Below are 23,486 nucleotides of genomic sequence, written 5' to 3' on the forward strand. Positions count from 1 at the left end.
GGGCTGAAACTATCAATTCACTTCTAAGCGACTTTTTCGATTAATCAAATCATTGAAAATACATTTTTTATAAATTATCTATCAAGGAATGAACATTCCACATGTTGAATGTATTGTTTGTCTATTCTGCTGATTTCTGCCAGTAATATATTTTGTTTCATTCTATCGATATCTAAAACATGCCTCTTTGTTTCATGGCCATCTTGTTTAATGCTCCTTTTTCGAATATATTGAATGGCTTGACTTCCAGCATGTGTCATTCTAGGAGGACATTTTTGTATGTTTTGTATATATTTGGAAGGATGGATGACCGGCTTGTAGATCGGAATAGGGAGATTTGAGGGGATTGAGCCAAACTATGCTTGTTTTTCTTGTTATGAATATGAATGAATATATGAATATGCTTTGTAATTTTGACAGATACAGTGTGTGCGTCTTAATTACCAGGTCTTTTGCCTTAACTTAAGACCTGGGGGCGTGGCCAATGCTGTTTGGCCACTCAAAATAGCAAAACAGCATTTGCCACACCTCCAGGTCCTAAGTTAAGTCATACGATCTGGTAATTAAGACGTACAAAATAGGGCCCTGTATGTCATGCACTTTACTAAATATCTTGTTTAGCCTAAACTACATCTAACTGTCAGGCACCCGGAACTAGAGACAAGCAAACTGACACTATGGGAGCCAACCCAGGGCAAAACCAGGAAAGGCAAGCGCACTGCCTACATAGTAGCACTGCGGCGCGACAGCTTAGCTAACAACACTGTAGAGCTCAAGACCCTGATGTTAGATATAGTCCAGGGGCCAGGCCATATTTTGGTACCACCTAAGGTGACCGTAAAGTTTTTGTATTTTTGTCTTCCTACATGTCTCTAGTTTATATTTTGGTATGATAACCCTTCCAATCTTGTAGCTTAATGGCAGTTATCACTACCTACCGGCTAATGTATCCGGTAGGAGACACAAAGTAGAATCTTTGTGTCTCCTACCGGAAATACACCCGGGCATCAAATTATTGCGACAAAAAACAAAATATATCCATGTATTCAAGGCTTCATGGGGTGTGCAATTGATAGAAAATATTTTTTTTGGGTGAACTCCTCCTTTAAGTTTCCCAGGGGGACTCTCTACCCATTCAGCTATGACCACCCTAGACCGAGGGAGGGTCAACTTTTACAAGCTTATGGAAAGCAGTCTTTTTGCAAACACCAAAAATCTGAGAAGTTATCAATTGCACACCCCATGAAGCCTTGAATACATGGATATATTTTGTTTTCTGTCGCAATAATTTGATGCCCGGGTGTATTTCCGGTAGGAGACACAAAGATTCTATTCTACTTTGTGTCTCCTACCGGATACATTAGCCGGTAGGTAGTGATAACTGCCATTAAGCTACAAGATTGGAAGGGTTATCATACCAAAATATAAACTAGAGACATGTAGGAAGACAAAAATACAAAAACTTTACGGTCACCTTAGGTGGTACCAATTTGTGAAAATATCAGTGTTGGCCCCTGGACTAATAGGAGAGTGTGGAGGGCAACGATTCAGGAGTCCCGAGTTGGTGTTGGCTAGACCGCACTCTCGCATTGCATCGCAACTGTCAAAAATGTATGTGAAAATACATTTGTACATTTGTAAAAAAAAAAAACTAAAAAACCTACTTTCTGAAAGTGCATTTATAACAGCATTTACCAAAGCTTAATTTCCAAATTACATCACATTTACCAAAGAGTTTAATTATTCTCAACCCTATAAGTTGAAATATTGATGTTTCAAAGATGACAATAAATCATCATAGAAAGACAGTAGCAGTTCTTCATACCTGTCCACCTCAGGCCTCAGGCTCTTCTCTCGCTCCAACATGGCCACTATCAGTTTACCCCATTCCTTCTCCACGTCATTAGGGTGGAGACCTGGGGGCAGCTGGATACGTCCAAACTCAATCCACATCTAACACACACGCACACGCACACGCACACGCACACACACACACAAATGCTATTACTGCCATATGCAGAACCAGAACGCTTGCAAGGATTTTAATCAAGTATTATAATCACATAAAAAACTATGCATTGGTATACCTCGAGCATTTTGTAAAGATTCTTGATTTTGGTCTTCTCATTCTCTTTTGCTGGGATTTCATGTTCTTTAAACTGCAAATACTGTGTATAAAGTGCCTGTGGACAAAAAGAATAATAACTGAAAATGTAATGGTTGACATATTTACTCAGAGTAGCATCAAAAGAAATCCATATATATTGCCCGCATGGAAGTGCCTTTTCCATTAGCAGCGGCTTACTTGCAGCAAATGGAAACTGCCCTCTCATTTTTGTCAATATTACTTTAAGATTCAGTTACATTAGAAGCTACCAATGGGTTATTTGCAGCAGGCTCACATTATATCCTCAGTCAAGCACTGTACACAGTACACTGATAATCAGCAGTCAGCACTTTTTAAGATGAAATGGTAACCCGAGCCTTCAAGATACCAAAACAAAAAACCCAGAGCGAAACCTTCCAGTGGTTTTTGACTGACTTTGCTTGTTGCTGTACCTTGAGTTCCACGGGGCTGTTGGGGAATGCTCTGTCTGACATTACAGTCACGTTGTGTTTGATCCACTGGCTGAGGTATTTGATCATGTTCTGGTACTCAACCCATTTGATATCAACATCCTGAACGACAAGAACAAATGGAATATCAGCCATGTATCATTTGTCATCACTTTGGAATGGATTAAGCATGTACTCATGCTGCAGCATGTTTAATTTAAGTACGTTTCTTATGCCTAATTTATGCCCCGTCATACAACAGTGTTGCGCAGGGTAAACTAGCTGACCTACAAGCTCACAACGCATCGCATCTGCAACGCATTGTGAGCTTGTAGGTCGGCTATTTTTGCAGCGCGACACAAGTAAAACAATGCAAGCCAATACTTTTTTAGGCTTTAGGCTTGTACTGTACTTACATTTGCACTGACTCCCTCAACACCTTCAGGTGCTTTGGGAAAGACATCATACAGTGTTGAGACGTATGTGATGACAGATTTTTCATCAGGAGTTTGGACATCTACATCTGATGAGAGAAATAAACCAAACCGTTAAGGCTTTCATGTAAGAAAAATATGCTTCCTTCACTGAAAATCTTTTAGCAGAAGGGTTGATGAATGTTAAAGAAATAATCTGCAGTATTTCACTGCCTGGCTCTTTGCAAATAATGACCATAATAATATTATGATCAGCAAGGGTTCACAAACATGTTGTTGGTCAATCCAAGCAGTCCTCTGGTCTGTATTCTCTGTTTTGGTACATGTATATGATTTCAGTATATGCTAGGCCATAGATATAATAAATATCTGTCAATAAGAAAATAACTTGCTGTAAGCAGTTAATGGGTATTAGATAACTCTAGTTAGCTAGCATAGCTCAATGTAGCTGATAGAGCATCGCTAATGTTGCTGATGCACGTTTGCTGTTGTTGTAGTTGAGTCCATATTACTGAATACTGACTGCTCATTTAAAGTGACATTCCAATGATTTTCAACCTCAAATTAATTATCTAAGTTAATACCCAACTGAAAACAGCTTGTACATGTATCTGTTTATTTATAATTTCCTGTTTGTTTCCCATTTCCTCTCTCTCTCTCTCTCTCTCTCTCTCTCTCTCTCTCTCTCTCTCTCCAGTATCCATGTCTCTCTCTCTCTCTCTCTCTCTCTCTCTCTCTCTCTCTCTCTCTCTCTCTCTCTCTCCAGTATCCATGTCTCTCTCTCTCTCTCTCTCTCTCTCTCTCTCTCTCTCTCTCTCTCTCTCTCTCTCTCTCTCTCTCTCTCTCTCTCTCTCTCTCTCTCTCTCTCTCCAGTATCCATGTCTCTCTCTCTCTCTCTATAATTGAGGGCATTTTCTGCTAAACAGCACTAATAATCACAAATTGATCAACGCTGAAAACTATATTACCAGAGTTCCCACAGTAATACATTAATCCTGCAAACAGAGAAAAGTACGAACAACCACACAGTTTAAGAATATGTTCTGTGCATAACTGTAGTCCCAGGTTCCCAAAGGTGGCACACGTCAATCCAGCAAAGCTATAGTATAGGAAACTGAACCGAAACCAAAAACGGGCATGGCAACTTCGGGGAAACCGGGACTACAGTAATGCACAGAGCCTTCTGAACAACTAGTGCCACCTTCAGATTTTACTAACTGGAAGGAATGAGGGATATTTATTTGAGCGCTGAGGAACTAACTGCGGAGACAACAGCGAGCAAACACAGCAGCTGTCGGTCTGCTAGCTGGAGGCGCAATGCATTGTGGGTAATGCATCATCCTTTCATGTTTTTGTAAATGTTTACTTTTTTTCATTTCACTTTGATTCATTTAATTTATTTGATGGTGCAGCTGGACCTCTTGGGATGCTACATGCTTGTTTTCCATAGAAAGGGCCATTACTGTACAAGACTGTGTATGGAATACCGACTCACCCTCAGGGTCCAGCAGTCTGGCCACTCCCAGCTGTTCAGCCATGCCGAAGGCTCGTTCTAAATTTGATCTGTTGCTCTGGGTTGATACATAGCTCATATCAACCAGGTCTGGCCTACAATGCACAGAGAGAGAGAGAGAGAGAGAGAGAGAGAGAGAGAGAGAGAGAGAGAGAGAGAGAGAGAGAGAGAGAGAAAAAAAACAATATATTTGAAAGGAATTGATCATTGGCTTAAATATTTATTAGAACATTGTAATACGGGGAACACTTGCATCAAGGATGTATCAAGGACAGCAGTATTCCATGTGTTACCTATATTTGTGAATGATGGCATTGAATAGCCTCCCATCCCTCCAGGATGTAGTGAAGTTGTCACAGCGTACCCCGACGTAGCCCTCTGACATTTGCCTGGTCCAGAGCAGCAGTCTCTCTTTCGCCGTCATATCCTCAGACTCTCCTGTCACATGGATCTCTGAGATCTGTTGTAAGCAACAATACGAAAAAGGTGTTCAGTCTAACCCTGTAAACTGATATTATTTATTTTCTACAGCAACAATACATCACACATGTTCGGGGTGACCATAGCTGAGTGGGTATAGAGGCTGGTAATCAGAAGGTCACTGGTTCAACCCTTAGCTCGCCCAACTACATTTTGAAGTGTCCCTGAGCAAGACACTTTAAACTCTAACAACTTCCCACGAAGCGCTCATCAAAAAGCCGTCTGAGCAAGTCATCTGCATCAAAGTAATTTCCTCTTCCCAAGGGATGATACAATACTACCCTTTCACATAAAAAAAACACTTACGGTCAAACAGTACACGGTGACGGCCATGATCAAAGGGAAAACAATATAACAACGCAATAAAAGAAACAGTGGGCACCTAGAAAACAGCGACACTTCCTGAATGAACCCATAAGGGTTTACTCAGAGTTACAAATGGATAAGTTAACATGCTATTAGAGGGATGGGGAGACGCTTCCCTAGGAAGGCCTTATCATCCTACTGTATGTCAATGCAGATTTGATTTTATTTGGTGAGGAAGCAGTCTGGCTTTAGAAACATTAAATACTGTACATACTGTAGCTGAGGCACAGTTCACAGATCATGCAGATTTAAAAAAAAGTTACTAAATATAATAGAAGGCTACATTAATGACTATAACAAATTATTGTCTTGTTTTTCGCCTGTTTCACGACAAAATGCCGAAAATGCCAGACAACAGGCGGAGATGGCTAATGAATCACAAAACACAGTTTATGTCATGTTCTTGTCTGAACAAAAGCTTCCAGCAACAAGCTGTTAGCAGTTTTTGCAGAATATTCACGTTAACATCTATTGTGAGTCATCCAAACAAAGGAACCACTATTTGAAAGGTTGAGATGAGGGAACGATTCAGTATTAACTTTGAGAAATGTAAGCTGTTTATACATTTTTTTGCCAAGCAGTAGTTGGGGTGCATGCATTGCATCCCCAAGTATGGACTAGTGGAATATAATTCTACAAATTGATGAGACTCCACCGGTTCCATGAGAGATGTTTTGTTGTTGGTGACACACTGAAATACCATGAACACAGTTTTAGACACTGCAACAAACATCTCCATAATGCCTGATTTATACTTGCCGTGTCTCATACCTGAAAATAGACGATCTACAAGCTCACGATACGCCGCATTGTGAGCTTGTAGTTCTGCTATTTTTGATGCGCGACACCAGCATGCAGCTAAGTATAAATTAGGCTTAAGGGTTCAACACAGTCTTAGACACTGCACCAAACATCTCACAAGAGTTCAAAAGGGAGGTCTGGCAGCTGAGATGGCTCTGGCAGAGGTGCAGTTTACACCAACTCCAAGATCTCCATGCTCATGCAAGAATCCATTATTCAACAACAGTTAAATCAACACAGACTGTCACTTTACATAACGACCCTTTCAGCATCTTGATAACGCATACCATAGAACCCTGGCCCAGCTGTCCACAATCACTAGCAAAAACCTTTCATCACCTACTTCCAACTTTCATTGGGAAGTCAAGCACTCTTAGAAATCTAAGACATCACAAACAAGATAATACAAGATAAACCTTTATCGATCCCCAGAGGGAAATTCAGCATGTAGCAGCAATACCAACAATGTTCAAACACAGCAGAGACACAGGTATGGGTAAAAAAAAATGACTGTACAGTGACAGTCTATCAATATGTACCGCAATGAGTGTATTAATGAATATATGCACGCTTTAAAGTGACAATCATTCAGGAGAAATAATACGCCTTGCCAGTAATCACGTTTTGGGTAATTTATTGATTGTGATTGTCAAAATATAATCATAATGATACCAGATCTATTTTTCCACAACAATATGGATTGCAGAAAATCAAGTTAGGGAGAGAATAGAGATTGAATTAAATATGCCCAAAAGATTTCCATTACATTTTTGCTGTGAATTTGTTTGTATAGCGTAACGCAGCTTAAACAGCTGTAATCTGACATTCTCTAGTGTTTGTGTTACTTGACTGAACAGAAGTATGTGTGGTTCTGGGGAACTTCATGGTGGTTAGCTAGTTGCTGACAGTATGGAAAGATTCTGCCAAAACATATATAAATTGGTTTACCATCACCTGTACGTCAAAACAAAAAACACCAAAGCTAGGTAAGGTTCATGAAATCAAAACTCAGCACTTAAAGAAACTCTTCCTCAGTCCATCACACTGTGACCTAGAACTTATTCAGCCTCATAATGGTTATAAATAACATGCTTGGTTTACCTCGTGGGGGGCGGATAGACATTTGGCAACAGCTTGGGGAGGTTCACTGTAATCAGAGGAGGTATGGGACCTCCTTCTACCCCTCCTGTGGATTTGAGAGTTCCATATAATTTTACTGAGTGCCTCTTCACTTCCGGGGCTCTCGTATCCTTTTAGAGTTCGTAGCATGTGCTCCACTGCACCAAAGCTCACAGCTCTTCTTAACTGGCGCCGTAGCAGTTTCTTACCAAGCAGCCCATCCTTTGTCGTGAAACTCCGGGAGGTTGCGACCAGACCACGGAGCTTTCCTTCTGCAGTGGACCTGCTTCTATCGCTGCTGGCCTGGTGCACAGGAAACCTTCCAGGTCTGGATGCTAGCCTCTTACAGAGAGGTACAGCGGCGTGCTCCCTGGAAACAAGAACCGGCACCTCTCCGACGTAGACCCCTGTGCTTATACTTCTCAGCCTGGATCTAGTGACCATCTCTGCCTCTGATGTTCTCTCAATCCCTGGAATGGTCTCAGCTGTGCTCGTCCCTGGTCCACCATGAAGCTCAGGTAGTCTTTGGGGGACCTCACTTTCAACAGTCACATTTTCTTGTCTCCTAAGTGATGCCGCAGCGTTAAACTCCCCCGATTTCCTCTTCTTCCTCTGGAAATAGCGCCGACCTCTCAGTTCTTTAGATTCAGGGCTGAGCGGAGCTTTTTTGGGGTCGACATAGTATTCCTCTTTAGGCCCCCGCACACAGCCACACATGTTTCCCATGGCTGTCAGCAACGTACTCTCTTTCTCCCATGGACAGCGTTGACTTCCCTGCCGTTTTCAGGCCAAGTGACCAGTGAGCTGAACTTGATCTGGAGCGCTCATGTCCCACCAAGCCACCCCCCCCCCTCACAGCTGGCAAAGAACAGGCAGTGGAAGTCCGACATCACAGCTGATAGCTCACTGTTCACGGAAGAGGGAGAGGGGGATGTGTCTCTTCCTGTCGTCTTTCAGAAAAACAGATAATTGTGATAGGTTTTCACAAGCTTCAATCTCTGTCTCGCTGTCTCTCTCTGTATGTATTTGTCTCTCTGTCTGTATTTCTCCCTCTCTCTCCCCTTGTGGGTCTCTGCTTCGTCACGGGAATCCATTATCTGACCTTTGAAACATTTCTCCGGCTTCGGCTAATCCAACACAAACACCATAAATGCTCACGGAGGTACAGCCCTGCACGCCTCCAGCTCACAGCTGAGACAGAATGAGAACGTGAGACAGGCAGACCTGTTTGGCCTGGCTTGTCTCCCTCATCTGAAGTGTAAACATGAGTGCCTCATGCTCACGTCCTGGGGTTAGGTTTCAGTAAATATATCTGTCTATAATGAGGGTATACAGTTATGTAGGGGGGGCAAAGGGTGGATGACGCGACAAGATCTGACTGTGTCAGCCGGCTAAAGGCCGTCTATTATGCCACGAGAACAAATTGGCTCAGCAAGTTTGAGTGTTCCAATAGGCTACACGACGCAGACAGACCCCCAGACTATCATAACGGATTTGAAAGGCAGGGTGACATGGGTGAACATGAGCAAATCCTCACTGGCTAACAGAGTGCTTTCACTTTGCCTATAAATCAGGCTGCCCACAAAAGCAGGGCCAGAGGCGGAGCTTAAAGTCCAATGGTTTAAACAAACACCATTATCCGGACTGGATCGCCACCATAGCGGTTCAGAAGAGGACAAATACTTTGGCCAGGAAGTGATTCAACATTTACAACCACGGCAACAATTATTAGATTACATCACTATGGATTTGTCACGCATAGCACACGGTGGAATCTAAGAATGAGTTCATTCACAAATAACGAACCAACTTGTGCATGAAAGAGTCAATACAATTCCAGTATGTTACCCAGCTAAAAATAACTGCGCCACTACTGTATGCTGTTACAATATTTGGACACCAATGACATTTTCCTGAAGGTCAACGTCTCCTGACTGCAACTGTAGACTGCACACACTGCAGCACCTTTAGTAGACAGAGTTATCTGAGAAATATCTCTGAAAAACGCAGTTTAATAGTAGCCTTGGGTATTGATGCTGCTCAGCATCTGACAGGATTGCTCTGGGATATGACTCACTGACACAATGGCTGTCAGTCAGAACTCAAACCCAATTATAGAACACACTGGAGAAACATCTGACCTGTCTGTAGTTCAATGTCAAGGTTGTGTGCTCAGGTTTCCCCACGACGTGCTGACTTAGATAACATAACCATTACATACATTCCATACCAAGGTAGAAGATATGTAGTACTAGTGTAGCGTGCAGTAGTATTAACCATTCTAACATATACAGTTACCGTGTAACTTCTTGAAGTCTGAATTTTAATATTCAGACTTTGAATTATAACATTGAAGGCACTTCACGGTTTAGCTCCATGGCACATCTCAGACCGCTTAACCCCCATTCACAACCAGTGCACATCAACCAGAGATTCTCGGCCCTCTTGTCCTGACGTAAGACCAAGGCTTTCATTGTCAGGGTTCTGAGGCTCGGGAACAACTTCTTTGAGGAAAGCAGGCAAGCAAGATCAGTGTCCTCTTTTAATTCAAACTTTAAAACATACTTTTATCGGAAGGGGTTACCCTTTAGTATCTCGCTATCGTATTTATGTTGTTGCCAATTTTAGCTTGGCTCTTTTACAGTTACTCCTTATTGTTGATGGCACTGTTTGTCTTTCTCTCTATTGATGTACAGTATTTGATAGTATTTCGGTTTCTGTTTGTTAACAACAGAGGCAGTGGTCTGAAGTTGTGCATGTGTACCTACTGTACTTTGCCACAGGGGCAGCGCTCAGGTCATGTAAGTGTCATGTATACATGTAAGTGTATACACATACAGTACATACTTGCGTGCTAACACACACTCGCACACTGACTAGGGCTGTCACGATTATGACATTTTACTTGACGATTAATTGTAGCTCACATAATTGCGATTAACGATTTAATTGCATTTCTGTGGTCAAACATTGGAACATTATGAACAAAAAAATCATTTTTGTTTGGCTTTTAGGATTCGTAGACAAAAGGTGCACAAATAACTTACAATTACAATTTAGACATTTAGCAGATGCTCTTAATCGTATTATTCGAGGTAATACCTCAAATAATCTAACAACTTTACACTTATAGTGGAAATAGCCGATCTACATGGTAAAAACATGGTTTTGAGCTTTTAGATCGGCCATTTCCACTATTTTTGAAAATGTTTGAAAATATATGAACATTTTAATTTTTGATGATGACGACGATGATGATGATTATGCAAAAGAAATATTGCGATTATCTCAAATAATTGCAATGATGTAATAATTGTGACAGGCCTAAGGGTGACACTGTTTATGTCTCCATTATAATCCCATTACGAGCCCAATAACAAGATGGAACAGAGTTTGATGGGTGAAGGTTACATTAGCTTGGATGATAATGATGATACATTTGCTGAAGCCAAATTGCCACTCCTTTACAATTTTTCAGCAGAGACATCTAAAGAACCCTGAAAACAGTGCTGGGTTCACACATGTCAACCTCCTGCCAGGAGGCCTTACAGACAGCGCAACGCCAACAGAGGAATGTAAGGATAGTATCAACAGCTTCTGTCTTCACTGCCCTGGCTGCTATCCTCACAAATCAAGAAGAAACAGGCCCATCGTCCCTGGATGAAATGCTCAAGGGCTTGCGTGAGACTGTCAGAAGCAGGTGTGGGGGAGGGGCTGCAATATCACCCAAGCTACCTGTCAGATGTAAATGATATAAGCTACTTTCTTTAACCTTTTCAGTTATTCATTCCTCAATGCCGTTTTCCATAATATTCCTATTTTACCTCACTTTAATGACCTAGACCACTGTTTCCTAAACAGTGGGTCGGGACCCATTTGTGGTCACGGATCCATTTTCGTGGGTCACGAATGAATACCCCTTTATTTTTTGTTTCCTAAATTTTGTCGTTAATAATTATTGTTTAAAAATCTTTTCTGAAGATTTCCACCAAAAAGAATCACAAATGTTCATGACTTGAAAACAATTAAAAAATGTTTCAAAACGCATTTCATGAATAGAATAAAATATAATCAAAGACATTCCCTAAATTAGCAAACAAATGTTTAAGAAGTAGTGAAAATAGCAGATCTGCAAGCTCGCAACGTGGCGCGACGTGCCATATCTGCTATTTTCTCTAGTTTGGGTCCAAGGCAAATGTCTAAATTCTCTTTTGGGTCTAAAAAGTTTGGGAAGCACTGATCTAGACCTCTCAGACTCAACTCAACTCAGCTTCAACTTTATTGACACATTAAAGGTTTGCTTGTAAGGAAAACGCGGCTGAAATTCTTTGTTATACAAGCTCCCACCATCATTTGCACAGTTTCAAGAAAGGGGAAAATAAAGAAAACAAGGAAAACCGATCAGAAAACAGCGCAATGGTGGGGGGGCTGGGGTCAGAGTTCCCATATCCTGTGCTAAAGCTGCCCCAGTCTGAAAGGCCCCAGCTAGCTGCTGCAAACATTCCTGTCACACACAGCGCTGCTGCCAGTCAGCTAAAGCCTGCCAAAGATATTAATAATCCACTGAAAAAGACTGTGAGAAAGTAAGTGAGTAAGCAAGTGTGTGTGTGTGTGTGTGTGTGTGTGTGTGTGTGTGTGTGTGTGTGTGTGTGTGTGTGTGTGTGTGTGTGTGTGTGTGTGTGTGTGTGTGTGTGTGTGTGTGTGTGTGTGTGTGTGTGTGTGTGTGTGTCGAACGAGAGAGAGAGAGAGAGAGAGAGAGAGAGAGACTTCAAAGTCCAAGGCTACTGGATATTAGACAATGATTGGATATTATTTGATACTGTGTTACATGCTGTTGCATGGACAGCTAATATATTCTACTGGATGCAGTGCACCTGGGTCCTTTTCCAAACAACAAGCTAGGAGAACAGACAGACAGACAGAATCCTCTGTATGTCTCTGTGCAGAGACTCAGAAGTCTCTGCACAGCTGCCCCTCAGTAGGGCTTTGCGTTTTTGCATTGAACATTGGAACATAAATAAAAATTACATTTAAGTTTTTTCTGTCTAAAACAGGCCATATTTAATAATGTTGTACTTTGAATATCTTACATATTTTTGAAAATGTTTAGAAATGTATGAACATATTTCAACAGATGGATTCATACAGATGAATGGAAACGATTCTGACGATTATGCAAAAATAATTGCAGTTATCTCAAATAATTGCCACCCAGGGCGAGCTTAGTCTTCAATCCTACGGAGATACAGTAGTAGTAGACATACTGTAAGCCTAGCCAGCAGCTAACTGTAAACATACCTCACATGAAAGCTACATTTTGATTTATGCAGGTTCACAACATTTAATACGTGTCACTCTGATCATGCACCAATCTGTTAACCACATTAACCCTGGCGTCCCTATTTTGGGCACGTCATTAAGACGAAGATTTTTAAAAAATCAAGATGTTCCCCTCAAAGAAGAAGAAAAAAACAATCTGTATGCAATTGTTCTTAAGTGGTTGAAATGCATTTTTCTTGCTCTACTACAAATAACCAGTCCAATATTGTCTACATACCCGTTGTGTTTACCATAACAAACAGTAATGAAAGCATGGACAAACCTGTTCTGCAGATAAAAGTCTTGGGTTTGTAGACTACTGTATGGTGAACCACTGACTCATGTATGGTTGAGCACAAGTGTGTTACTATTTACCACTTCTTTTCTGCTTTCTCCGGTTACAAAAACCAAAGGTTAACAGTCACCAAAAATGTGACCTCATGAAATTAGAATTCTATTCAACCTACTTTGGACAACCACAAGACCATCGGGGAAGAGTTCCCTCCATGCACTATATTATAATCTAAATCTCCATTGAGTAGAATAATAATACTATTCAGCTTGATGCAATGCTAGGCTGCTTTGACACCTTGTGGTCAAAAGGGGACATGCCCCTTTTTGTGGAAGTTAACAGAACTCCATTGATTCGGTTTCCCACATCGCAATATGCAAGTTATTCCCAAAACACTGTAAACATCTAACTGCTATCTAAAGTCAAACTCATTATGTAAAAAATATATATATTTGAAAACATGTTGCATTTCACAAGGGGGGAATTACGGTGTGTGTGTGTCAAAACCAGTAGACACAAATATAACATCATAAAGGATTTATGAAATAATGTATTTTATTTGTTAACCATATTAACCCTGGTGTCCCTAATTTGGGCATTTCTTTTAGAAATGTAAATGTTTTGTAACATTAACATTTACTTTGCAAAAATAGTGAAAACGCATTGCAGTGTTACACATTGTGAGCTTGTCGATCAACTATTTTCACTATTTGTCGTACAACGAAGTATGTAGGGCTTAAGTGGTTAATAATGACGGATTAATTGATTCAGATAATTCATTAATTCTTTCACAATTAACAACACATTACTTGAATAACCAAAGGCATAGTATAGTACACATGAGAAAGGACTTCAAGATATTGGTCCTGACAGCAGTTCTGACCTGAAAGTGCAGAATTATGGTCCAGATCAATCCCAGGGTCAACTTGGGGTTACCGTCTGTGATGTCATCATTCCTGATATTTACAAGTTTGACCTGAAGACCAAGAAAAAAACATTTAAAAAAAAGATCAATCAATGAATAAGTTCAAACACACACCTCTATAGTCTCAACACGTTGTTTTATCAACAGTAAATTAATGTATTAATATAATACAGATAGGTATCACTTGTTCAAATACATTGCTAGCCAGAAGCAACTGCAATAACAAGATTTTGAGGAGAGATTTTCAGTTGCTCTGGGTCTGATGTATTTGATATGAACCAACAACTACCACAAGGTGGCACTATAGGCATTATAATGAGCATGTCAAGGACCCTGTTCAGCTAATAACAAACTGCATTCAGTTGTCTGGAATATTGTCTTGATCTTGCTTAAATTATAGTACTTATTACAAACTATGCACACCAAAGCTGTTTTACAATCATACTATATCATCTATTAGTACCGGGTTATATCCTGAGAGATAGAGCATATTAGTGTAATACCTTCACATAATGAAACAGAGGGGAAAGTCAAAATACATACTGTAGCTTATAGCCCACATATTTTTCAAATTTAGCTGGAGATTAGGAGCAATTTATTTAGTCTTTCCCATGTCAGCCTCAGAGTAATGAATTTATTAATTAGTAAAGAATACTGTGCATCACTTTGTGGGATACAACTAAACTAAAACAGGTAAGATATACATTTTTTACTTGCATGAATATGGATGAGGTGTGAATATATCTACTATGCAGTTAAAATAGAATATAGACAATAGAATAATTGATTCAAGTCTGAATCTATGAGCCCTTTGTCTCAAGCCTTGAGCTTCTTGCATCATCACTGGCAATAGTTCAGCCATGCCGTGTTCTTCGTCACATCCTAACTGGGTGGAGAATGGACTGCATCAATGCTTTTGTAATGCCATCATTGGGATTTGGGAACAGGGAGGCTTATTGATTTATTATGAAGCCGTTATTACCATTCATCATGAGGCAATGGCTAGATCATTTTCAAAGAGAGATAATGGTGTCAGTGCAGCTATAGGGTGGATATGGAATCATCATTAGTAGTGAAGTCACCGAATGAAGCAACTGTTTAAAGTACATGTGAAACATAAGTTCAGATGAAGCAGTGTTACCGTCCTGAGGTCATTGTGTGCTCGATTGGGCCCTGGTATCATATGCATTGCTACAGTATTAAAGTGCATTGGTTCATAGATATGCCGAAGAGAATAGCATATGACATGTTTGTGATCTAAATTAAATAGAAAATGTATTTCATTTCATGACATGTTCTATTGTACATTATATGACAATTGAGGATTACCTTTATTGATATGAAAACCTCAGCTGTTCTGCAAAAGTATTTGGGACTGCCAATTTAATTTCTAAGGCTAACCCTAAGCTTTTTTATGTGAGATATGTGAAGTACATTATTAGTCTATAGGCCTAACTGTGCATACTGTGTATTACATTACATTACATTACATTACAGTCATTTAGCAGACGCTTTTATCCAAAGCGACTTACAATAAGTGCAATCAACATAGGTAGGGAACGAAAACTACAAATCACCAGAGGTTATAAGTGCATTTTCTGCAAAAACAAGCAACCAAGAGCATACCTAGCGCTAAGGTAAAAGTGGAATATATCAGCTACCTATTTCCTTAAACAGATGAGACAAAATAGCTAAATCAAATGAGCAGGAGCTAAAACAAATAATTGTATTGACTAAACAAGATCCAATAAACAATTTATTATTTGTATTATCTGTGTTTCTTTTAGATGTTTGCCTGATCAGTGTTTATGAAAGTTGAAAATGGAAAGGTGTCAGCCCATATGTGCTGGGCTTCACTTAAAGGAACATCAATATCATCATGAATGATGAGCAGGCAAGTTTTTACTTGAATACACAGTTCACACCACGCCCAAATTCAAGTCAAGCATGTCCAATACATTTTCTCTGTATATAGGAAGATGTGACTCGCAAACGTCATTTAATACTCTAAACCCATTTTGTTCCTAGCACAGATAATGTTACAACGGTTCAAGTCTTCATCAGAACCTAGAAGTCTTGAACAGGGGTCGGATCATTTAATAAAGTTTAACAGTCATATCTTCCTATTTATGTTGGTTACTTTTGTCTCTGCTCCTTAAAAAACAAATTGGTGTGCACACATGTTTTGGACCCTATCAATACAACACTGCCCTCATCTGTGCAACCCTGCATAAACTCATTGTACTAAATACTAAATGATAAACTGATCAAAATGAGCAAAACGTGACGCAATTGTCACCACTTTTTCCTCATGTGTATACAAGTGCAGTAGACACAGGCTAATGTGGATCTTGCAGTCCAGGTTCTCTCAGCTGCTAAAACTATTTATACTGACCAATTTGCCTGAATTGTCTGTTGCAGCACCCTCAGTCACTTCTTGGGAAAAAAAGTAACGTAACTCAACTCTGATAAAAGCATTTTCCTTCTGTAATATACTGATTCTATTTGGTTACCGTATGTTTCTCCAACAGATATGACCAGCTACTTTAAGACCCAATGAAGGTGGCCTATCCATTGACATACTTCTTTGTGTAGCAGAATTAGGAGTGTGCAGCTACACGTTCAATGTGTGTGTTACAGACACTGTTAGCTGGCAACAGTTAAATCCAGTTTAGCATATTCCCTGGCAACTTTCAAGTGGGCATGTTTGGCCATGCTGGACAACGAAACACCACAGTCAGTTTTGTCATGGTGTGGAGTATTACATAGCATGTGAAATAAGTGTTCTGCGCCTCTACAGCACAGAACATAGAACATTACCAGTGTCCCTTTAACCATTGGTCAACGTGTTTTAAATGCATTCAAACACCAAACTGCTGGTCTAACATTGTGGGCCAAAGGGTAAAAGAGCTGATACGTTTTGCTTATTTATGTAATTTCATAGTGGGTATACTGTCAGGCACCAGTGCACCACACAATCTTAATCCTTAAAGTATAAAAACTAGTCCCCAAAGGTGCTGAAATGTTAGCCAGATGATTCAGATATCTTATTAGCTAAGTCCAGTAGTGCACACTGTGATGACTCATAACACTATCCAACAATGATGAGTTCAGTAGAGTATAATGGTTTTTACCTGCCGCCTCTTTAAATAGTCCAGTGCTATTTGTACATTCTGGAGTCTGTGGAACCGCATCCTTCCCTTTTCCCGAGGCTGTGAACGTAGAAGAGGAAAGAGGGGTCATGTAATTGCAGGCTCTCACCATTACAGGACGAATGCCAAAAATGTCATTAGTATTATGAGTAGTGTACACAGGACATGCTGCCACGTTCTTACCCACTGATCTGCTAGGGTAAAGACAACAAAGGGAAGAAGCACAGAACAAATTCTATCGAAAACAAGAGCAGCCATTTTCTACAAATAGGGCTGCAACAGTTAATCAAACTTGATCGATTATAGAAAATAATGTATTTAAATAAATTGATCAATAATCAATTTTGAGGACACAAGGCATCGCAAAGCGACACTTTGTGAGCTTGTAGTTATTTTCACTATTTGTTGTACGATGAAGCATATAGGGCTAGGTGATATCAATTTTATCAATTAACTACACTCAATACACAGACTTAAAATGCATTCTATGTTGTTGTACATGTATTTACAATAAATATTGTAGCATAAATTAACTCAATTTAATCAATTAGAATTTATTTGCGTCCATTCATTGATATATAAAATATATTACAATTATTTTAAAATAATTGCTTTTCGAATCAATAGAAAAATCGCTAAGAAAATAATCAATAGTTGCAGCCCTACCTACAAGCGATATAATAATCCATGTCTACTGTGCATACGCTGCTCAGAACATTTTTCACCATTCTTAGGTCAGAGAAATTTAATGTGCAAATATGAAAACAAACAGAGTGACCATGCTTGATAAAACCAACTCCAATATGTACTAACTGATAAAGGGACAATTAAAAGACAACAATAATATCTTTCAGTTATCTGTGATGTAAACACTGAAGTTCAATCTTAAGCACAATGGCAGAGTGGCATTATCTGAGCAAGTAGCCAACGGCTAGTGACTGGTGCACGTGGGCAATGATGGGCCACAGCGTGAGGTAATGAGATGGAAAACGCATTATACAAGCCAGCGCCCCATGGGCAGCAGAAACTCCTGCCTTCAGTAACTCCTCTCAGCTGGACAAGACAGGCTGCTAAGGAATCCCATTCAACTCCACAGCAGAGCAGCAACATTCAGTAAAACCTTATACTCTCCTTACATACAGCACGGCTCTTTCATGAAAGCTACTACTACTAAGCAGAAGATGAAAAATGTCCTGATATTCATAGGGTTGCAATGATGTGCTTGTATGGCTCAATGATCTGCAAAGCTATTGAAATGTACATAAAGACCCAAGCTGTGTAGCTACATTCCTTGGAATCACAAACATTATACATTTGGATCTAGTATTCAATGGCCAACAAAGTCTGACACGATACCTCTTATACAATGCTTCCTTTTTGTACGATAGTCTCAATAAGATCATTTGAACCTGCCTGGGTCTTTAGATAATATGCACATTTCTATAGCATCTTCAATATCATCTGGCAACTCTAAGCAATGCATTTTAACCTTATTTCATGTTCAACACATCACAGCATTGCACAGAAAATGTAAACTTATAGCAATATAATAGCAAATGATCCTAATAACGACTTTACAGTAGACACTATGTTGAGATTGTTGCTCCACTCCTGTTAATGACCACAGAACGCACTGCGTTAGTTTTGTTACAAGGGGGTGGATGGCAGAGGCCACACCTACCCCCTTATCATCATCATCATCATCCCATTGGTCTCCATGCCGCTCTACTGCACATGCTGCTGACGCACTCACCAACCGCAATGTCTTCAGAAAATCACGCTCCCTTGGCTTACCGAAGAAAAGGTGAATACACAGAGAAGAAAGAAAGACATGGACACAGGGTAAACGCAAATCAAAGGAAGATACAGAAAGAACATGAGCAGGAAAACAAAAAATAAATGATTAAAGACAGGGGAAACAGAACAGGAGGAAACGAGAAGGAGCCAGGTGAAAACCAAAAGAGAGCTGCTTTGTGGATGGAACTTTGCTTCACTGGTGTTGGGTTAGTATCAGAATTGCTGAAGTCATGCAAAAGTTGCAGCGCTAAGATATACAGTGTAGTATAGAACATGATGTCAACAACAGTATGTGGCAGTGCATCAACACCTTCTGATTCAAAATGAAAACATGACCATTCAAATCTCCAATTCTGAATTTGAGATTTTAATTTTACAGGCAGATCACCAACTCACATAAGGGTACCTTAGCAGAGTATGGATTTGATTATTGACCTATAGAACATCAACACGAGCATTATGTTGATGTCCTATAGGGCAACAATCAAATCCATACTCTGCCACGGTATCCTTATGTGGTCTCATATACAGAATCTTATCAACAGAGCAGGGAAACTAATGGGTATCCACACTCCATTGCCTGCCACTGCAGGACATTTTTGAGGGAATGGTGGTTAGACACGCTCAAAATATTGTGGCTGACATAAAACCACATTTTCATAAAAGCTAGGAGCTGAAGCAATCAGGATGAAGGTACAGACAGACTGACAACCTGTAAACTTAATAGATCTAATTTTCCTTGGTCCCATTGTTGATAAAGTTACTGAATAACGGGAAGTACAGGAGTTAACTTGGGGCATTATATAAATGCAGCATTTAAAGGAGCACTATAAATGTGATCTACGTGCATTTCTGTATTAATGTGGCTATGTTAGACAACTTGTGGAATGCTTTTCCCTTTGTTTGGTATAAACTGTACGTAGATAATCATTTATTGTAGTATTTACCTTGTTTATTGACCGGAGTTCAATAAAAACCTGTAAGTCGCTCTGGATAAGAGCGGCTGCTAAATGACCAAATTGTAATTGTAATTGCAATAGATTAGTTATGTGTTTATGGTGTAATTAGGATGTGTGCCTACAGTACCTTGTGTGTTGTTTAATGTAGCACGCCTGAATGGTATCTGACAGCAACCCTTAATGGTCCAGGACAAATGTCTCTACGGAGACTATTGAACCACTCTAACCTAACAAAAGGTCAGAAATAGCACTGTGTCTACACTACCGATGTAACACCATTGACACTGTCTTCCTTTAGACTTCCTTTAGACTTATTTTTGGTCACAGGTTTGATTGGGCTACATTCGATTTCATGCGCGTTGCCTTCGTTCTTTTTCAACCTTCTACTCTGAGACGATCTCTGTTATAACAACAAAATGTTTCGCTTTACGACACTTACACTTACGTCATGTAATTTATACCTATTGATGAATAGATTTTTGAATGTCCCAGCAACAATTATCCCATATATATATATATATTTTATGCTCATAGAACATAATGTACACCATTGTTATAATTTAACTGTATGGAGAGAACATCAGAAAGCGTTACAGTCTCATGATGAGCTGTCATGAACAGTTCTTTCAACCGCTGCTCAATTAATGGCACAAATCGACTTCTATCGGAGACAAATAGGTCACCAGGCTAGCAGCATGATATTATAATAATGATGATGACAATAATAGAATTGTACACTGATCTAGCTGAACGTCTATCTACATGAATGTAACCTTTTACTTTTCAGCTGACAATCTAATGTTGGTGATGAGAGTATATCAACAGGGTTTTCATGCAGTCGTGTACAGTAGCATGATAGAACATTTAGCATCCTGTTCCTTATTTCAAAGGTTTTCCTGAATAGTTAGCAAGTTAAATAAACTGGGTTAGCCAGTTACATTTGGTTGGGAACTTATTCCAGGTGTTTTTGTAATTTTTGTAGAAATGATCACCAGCACTCCTATTGTGAAAGTCCTATTTTATTTCATGACCCAGCACCATGTTTCGGCTCGCTGAAGCCTCCCTCGGCGTGATAATTATCATGTATTATTATCACGCTGAGGAAAGGCTCCGACCGAAACGTCCACTTCTCCCTTCTCCCCTCTAAATGGAGTGGTAGTAGGGAGAATATTAATTATGCATAAGAATGACAGATTAAAGCCATCTGAACATCCTTCCCAGAGCCCTCCATGGTGTCTTAAAAGGAGGAGTGAGTCACTAATTGAATAGATGCCTGCTGTTGCTCTGTAGAGCTGTGGTCTAGAGTACAAATTCCTATGTTTATTTTGACCTTTTCAGAGAAATCTCTATGGAAGTTGCTTAACCACATTAACCCTGATGTCTGTATTTTATCAAAATGTCTGGTAAAATGCATGTAAAAAGAAAAATGCACATCTACAAGTTCACACCGTGTCGCATCGCGATATGTTGTGAGCTTGTAGATCGGCTATGTTTGAATCAGGCAATGGGAAATGACATAGAATCTAAATTAGCATCTCAACTCACCAGTGAGTCCCCAGACAAGACCTCCAGCAATGAGATCAAGTTATGTCCATCTCGTAAATCTTCATACAGGTCATTTATATGCTTTCGAACCTAAGGATGAAACAGAGTAAAGAACAGATGATTAGAGCCCAACCGATGCTAGATTTCTGTATCCGATCTTCTGCTGATTCCAATTTTGGAGAGTCCTAGACCATGATTACTGATGTTTTGACTGATATTTTGTCGAAACGTTGAAAATATTTTAGTCAATCAAAAATGTTGATTTGATTAAAGTTTCTGTTGAAGAACATTTCACAAATAAGCAAACAAAAAAATGAAATACAAATAAATACAAATACCTTTTTGATAGATAAAATAATGTTATATGAAAAAGACTTGAATTATAATGAACAAGCAAACAAATAAATGTATAATACTCATACATGAACTCAACATCATTTTATTTAACCACTTTATCCCCATTGTGAGGCTTATAGACCTGCTATTTGTGAAACATTTAGAAAATTCTGCATTATTGCCGATACCGATCAACTCATCAAAATAGTCAAATAATGTCTGATATGTCGCTCTGGCCCAAGAACAGATAATCCAAGTACTAAAATCATGCACTGTACATGATGTCGTACATGTGCTGCTTACTTATTTTATTACTTTTTATTCTGATGATGTCATCACCTTTATACTATGTACCGTAAAAGGGAAGGATTTGTAGAGATCCCAGAGGGGATCCAGGGGTGGCTTGCTCAGAGTGAGCACATGGGGGAGCAGTTGACTTAAACCCTATGTGTCGCTGACCCCCAGTGCCCTAGTCCCCCAGGGCTCTTTGGCTTCTTTACCAAAATGAGGCAATCTACAAGCTCACATGCTTGTAGATCTGCAACGTTTGCCCCGGAATAGTGTCTTGCTCAGGGGCACTTAACCCATTAAGGCCTGAGGTTCCGATTCTACAAAATGTCTTCTAAATCCTAACAGTTTTCTGAAAAACTTATGTTGCTATATCAGTGATTCTCAAACTTTTTCATGTCAAGGACCTCCAAGATCTAATTATATAAACGACAAGTTACTTCCGCGCGCCGCTGACGCTATAGCCACAGCTCTGTAATCGAGTAAACACAACGCCGCCATAGGACATGTCGCGAAAACAGTAGCCACGGCCGACTTTCACAATTTACGGGTGGCGTAGGGCACCTATCATTGCTCACTTCACTGTTTCCACGTCGCCACATAATTTATTACACTCACCACATTTCGGACAAAACGGAAGGTGAATCACTTTCTTACCGTTTACCGTGCACACCACCGACACCGAACGGCGACGGCTTGCGCCGAACACAGCCGAAACAACACGAGCGGCCGCCATTGAACTCTGCCCATCTCCTCCACAACAACACACACGCAGCTCCTTCGCTTCAACACCCCCCCCCCCCCCCCCCCCCTTCTTACGTACCTCCTTTGTTCCACCCAGGCCGTTACTTTCACTTCACTCATGTCTCCATCACAATATGTCCGTCCTTCACGTGCCATGCACACCCCAAACACACAAACACACGGCGACGGCCACAGTACAGCACCATAGCACCATAGAGTTAAAAATAATAGAGAGGGCACCGGATATCGCCTCCCGTCCACTTGCATTGAGTTGCTCACCCAGCGCGTGAAGCGAATTCACCCCTTCTTCCGGGTTGTAAAGTGTGATGGGCGTAGCCTATTTGGGGCCACTGTGATCCGTTCTGCGTCACAGAAGTGACGCGTTTTACGTCACAGAGGTGCGCGTCCCTGTGCGCAAGCGTGTGCGCAAGCTCGTGAGCCAAGCCCATTGGTCGAAACAGTTTTCGCACAGTGGCCCCATTCCGTTTAAGCTGCAGTACCTACGAATGGCCAGCATGTCCATTTCGCTTCAATGCAAGCACTGGGTTCTGGGGGCTTGCATAGCACGCTGGCAAATCTGGTAAACAAACCAGCCTAGGTTCATGACACCAAAGGACTCGACAGTGATGTCATCATTATGCAACCCAGAAGTACAAATACCAAGGATACGTCAGTGATGTCAGTCGGGTTGCCACGTTCATGCCAGGTTTTCAAAAACAAGCGACAGAAACAAGCAAACCGTGCATGAAAAAAAAAAAAACAGCCGAAGGGGTCCGCCATGTTCCAGGGGGGTCCCCGGGGGTCCCAACACTCACAGGGGCAAGTCAAAAATAAATATTAACATTTTTCCCCAACATTTT

General features: G+C 40.3%; 1 protein-coding gene across 17 annotated transcripts in view; it reads right to left on the reverse strand.

Annotated features, from left to right (window-relative positions):
- The window catches only part of dst (dystonin), a 146,955-nt gene that overhangs the window by 90,114 nt on the left and 33,355 nt on the right, over positions 1-23,486 (reverse strand). For 10 of the 17 annotated variants that reach the window (XM_084076803.1, XM_084076794.1, XM_084076807.1 and 7 more), the window contains exons 1-7: positions 7,252-8,006; positions 4,797-4,963; positions 4,486-4,598; positions 2,973-3,079; positions 2,560-2,679; positions 2,088-2,183; positions 1,826-1,953 (exon numbers count right to left, since the gene is read on the reverse strand). In XM_084076803.1, the coding sequence (XP_083932929.1) occupies positions 1,826-1,953; positions 2,088-2,183; positions 2,560-2,679; positions 2,973-3,079; positions 4,486-4,598; positions 4,797-4,963; positions 7,252-7,995 (1,475 nt within the window). In that variant the 5' untranslated portion in view covers positions 7,996-8,006. Of the gene's footprint in view, positions 1-1,825; positions 1,954-2,087; positions 2,184-2,559; positions 2,680-2,972; positions 3,080-4,485; positions 4,599-4,796; positions 4,964-7,251; positions 8,007-13,763; positions 13,857-16,939; positions 17,018-18,638; positions 18,676-21,258; positions 21,349-23,486 lie in introns of those variants that run through there. The other 7 variants (XM_084076801.1, XM_084076800.1, XM_084076809.1 and 4 more) reach the window with 2 other exon arrangements.

This window comes from Gymnoscopelus microlampas (assembly GCF_963454915.1).
Source record: "Gymnoscopelus microlampas genome assembly, chromosome: 13".
NCBI classification, from domain to species: Eukaryota; Metazoa; Chordata; class Actinopteri; order Myctophiformes; family Myctophidae; genus Gymnoscopelus; species Gymnoscopelus microlampas.